Here is a 2,500-nt window from a genome sequence, read left to right on the forward strand (position 1 = left end):
TTAACTGATGCCTTCAGATAGATCATTTTCTGAGTTTTGGAAAGTTTTGGAAACATACCAGTTTGGACACGCACAAGGATCGCCATGAAATACACGTAAGTTAAGTTTAGGGAGCAAAGTTATCATTGCTGACTTTGAAAGAACAGACTGTGAGAAATCCACAATTCTTTCTTCGCTAGGTAAATGCTTAGCATAGTCGTTCTCTTTCCCTTCACCAGTTTCCTCCCCCTTAGGCTTCATTGTTTTCAGCCATTCCGTAACTTTCTGCTTTGAGTCCTCAATATCATTTATAGGGCACCTTGTTTGACCGGGCGCGTTGTCTCCGTCTTTATCTTGCCCCCTCCCACAGAGTTATCTTCAAAATCTTTTATACGATCAGTCAGATTAAATTCATCTAGATCTTCTTTCGATAGCAATGCCTCAATTTCCTTCCTACCTGCCTCGTCTTCAGCTTCCTGAATTGCTAGCTCTGCTTCAAGTTGAGCTTTCTGTGCTACGATCTTAGCTTCCAATTGAGCTTTCTCTTTCAGCTGCTTTACTTTTAGTTAAGCTAGATCAGCTATAGGTAGAGCAGCTATAGCCGCTGCTCTTGCACGTTATCGAGACACAGATGAAGTCGTTTTGCTGCTACCTTTCTTGCTCGGTCGGCCAAAGCTGGTGATTGAAGAGCTATCGGTTCCTTCCGCCCGAACCTTAGGTGCTTTTGAGACCATTTCACTTGAAGACGACCCATGTATGACCTCGGAGCACAGCACCACAGCCTGATGGAATAGGCCGGAAGGCGATTTTGAGGAGGGAGGAAAACAGGAGTACCCGGAGAAAAACCCCCAGAGTCAGATTGAGATCGACTAAAACTCAGCCCACATACGACCCAAAACCAGAGTTGAACCCGGGTCGTAGAGGTAGGAGGCACGGTTGATGACCACTTAGCCACCCTGACTCCCCAGGATAGAACTCCGCAATATGGCAGCTCAACTGTCATGATGTTTTCTTAATTAAATGGTCATACTCTCGCCTTATTGTACAAAACTCTGGCTTTATCAACGGGGTTGATAATGTAAATTGACCACCGAACAGGGATTCTAAAAGCTGACGTTTCAAGCTTTAGCCCTCGTCAGAGCGAATCGAGGAATTATGGGTTGTGTGTAGTTTTAAAAGCGGAGAAGGAGCTACGCTACTGGTGGTAACATAGCAACGTAAAAAAATAGGAATATATTAGTTAAATGAAAAGCTTTCGTTAATACCGTGGGGATTAAGGGTGCCGATTTGGAAGATGAATTTTTGTTCCAGATTCTTGTGGCGTCGTACCTTGATGTAGGGAAAGGCCGCATACAGGCATGTGTTGTTTGGAGTGGTTAGGGAGATTAAAATGACGAGCGACTGGCTTAGATGCATCCTTATCATTCTTCTAAACATCGCGGAGGTGTTTGCGGAATCGGTCGCCTAGTCTACCTGTCTCGCCAATGTATAATTTATTGCAAAACGTACAGGTTATGCAATAAATGACATTTGTGGAGGTACATGTGAAACGATCGGTGATCTTTACAGATCGCTTGGATCTCGATACTTTGCTAGTGTTAAGATATCAGGATCTAAGCGATCTGTTAAGATCACCGATTGTTTCACATATACGTCCGCAAAGTATATGTTACATATATGTGTCACATACATGTAATATTCATGCAACACGAGTCCCAAATTCCTACATATGCCACAATGACTCAGAAAGACTGGTAAATTACATTTACAGGTATGATGATCTTTCATCATTTTGAGAACAATACGATGAATATGACACCCTTCAATTATTTTTGATGATTCAACCCTTTGCTCACCTAGGTTGGGTACTTCAACTGTCTGAATGTTGTCTTCATTCATAGCACTCTCACCAAATGCGTTGGTTGCAGTCACCATCAATTCATTGTTTTTGCCTCTCTTTAAAGCAAGAATGTATTCAAGCTTGAAAGCATCTTGTACTTTTAAGTCTTCAACTTTTTTCCACTCTTCATCACCAACAATTCTTGTGTAGATGGAGTACCTAATGATAGTTGCTCCATTATTTTCTGGTTCAGCCCAACTGAGAATTACAGTGTCACCTTTTGCCTCAACTTGAATATTTACAGGCTCCGGAATATCTATGGAGATTAAAATTCACAAATGCACACTTTTTCATTATGTGCAAAAATAAAACTATGCTGTCCTATGGTTGCCTGTATGGGTTTTAAGAAAAGGATTATCAACAAAACCACCGAGGCAGGAAAAATATACATATACCACAAAGCGCACAGCAAGCATTTTTATGGGGCGAAATTCAAGATCCAACCACGTTCCCTGCGCTTCCCTTCTGACCTCTAGAAACCTATTTACCAATTTCAAAGCTTTTATGTTAATTTACTTATTTCAAACTCTATTGGGTGCTACACACTAAAATGGAATAAAGAAAGTAAAAATGGATGCCCGAAATGTAAAAGTGCAAATGGGACGCTCAGACATAGGCGTA

The 2,500-nt window shown here is 41.4% G+C and overlaps 1 protein-coding gene across 1 annotated transcript in view; it reads right to left on the reverse strand.

Annotated features, from left to right (window-relative positions):
• LOC137983815 (tyrosine kinase receptor Cad96Ca-like) overlaps positions 1 to 2,500 on the reverse strand; it is a 28,093-nt gene that overhangs the window by 23,832 nt on the left and 1,761 nt on the right. Inside the window, exon 2 of the mRNA XM_068830995.1 lies at positions 1,836 to 2,135. Within this exon, the coding sequence (XP_068687096.1) occupies positions 1,836 to 2,135 (300 nt within the window). The remainder of the gene's footprint in view (positions 1 to 1,835; positions 2,136 to 2,500) is intronic.

The sequence above is a fragment of the Montipora foliosa genome, chromosome 13 (assembly GCF_036669935.1).
Source record: "Montipora foliosa isolate CH-2021 chromosome 13, ASM3666993v2, whole genome shotgun sequence".
Classification (NCBI taxonomy): domain Eukaryota; kingdom Metazoa; phylum Cnidaria; class Anthozoa; order Scleractinia; family Acroporidae; genus Montipora; species Montipora foliosa.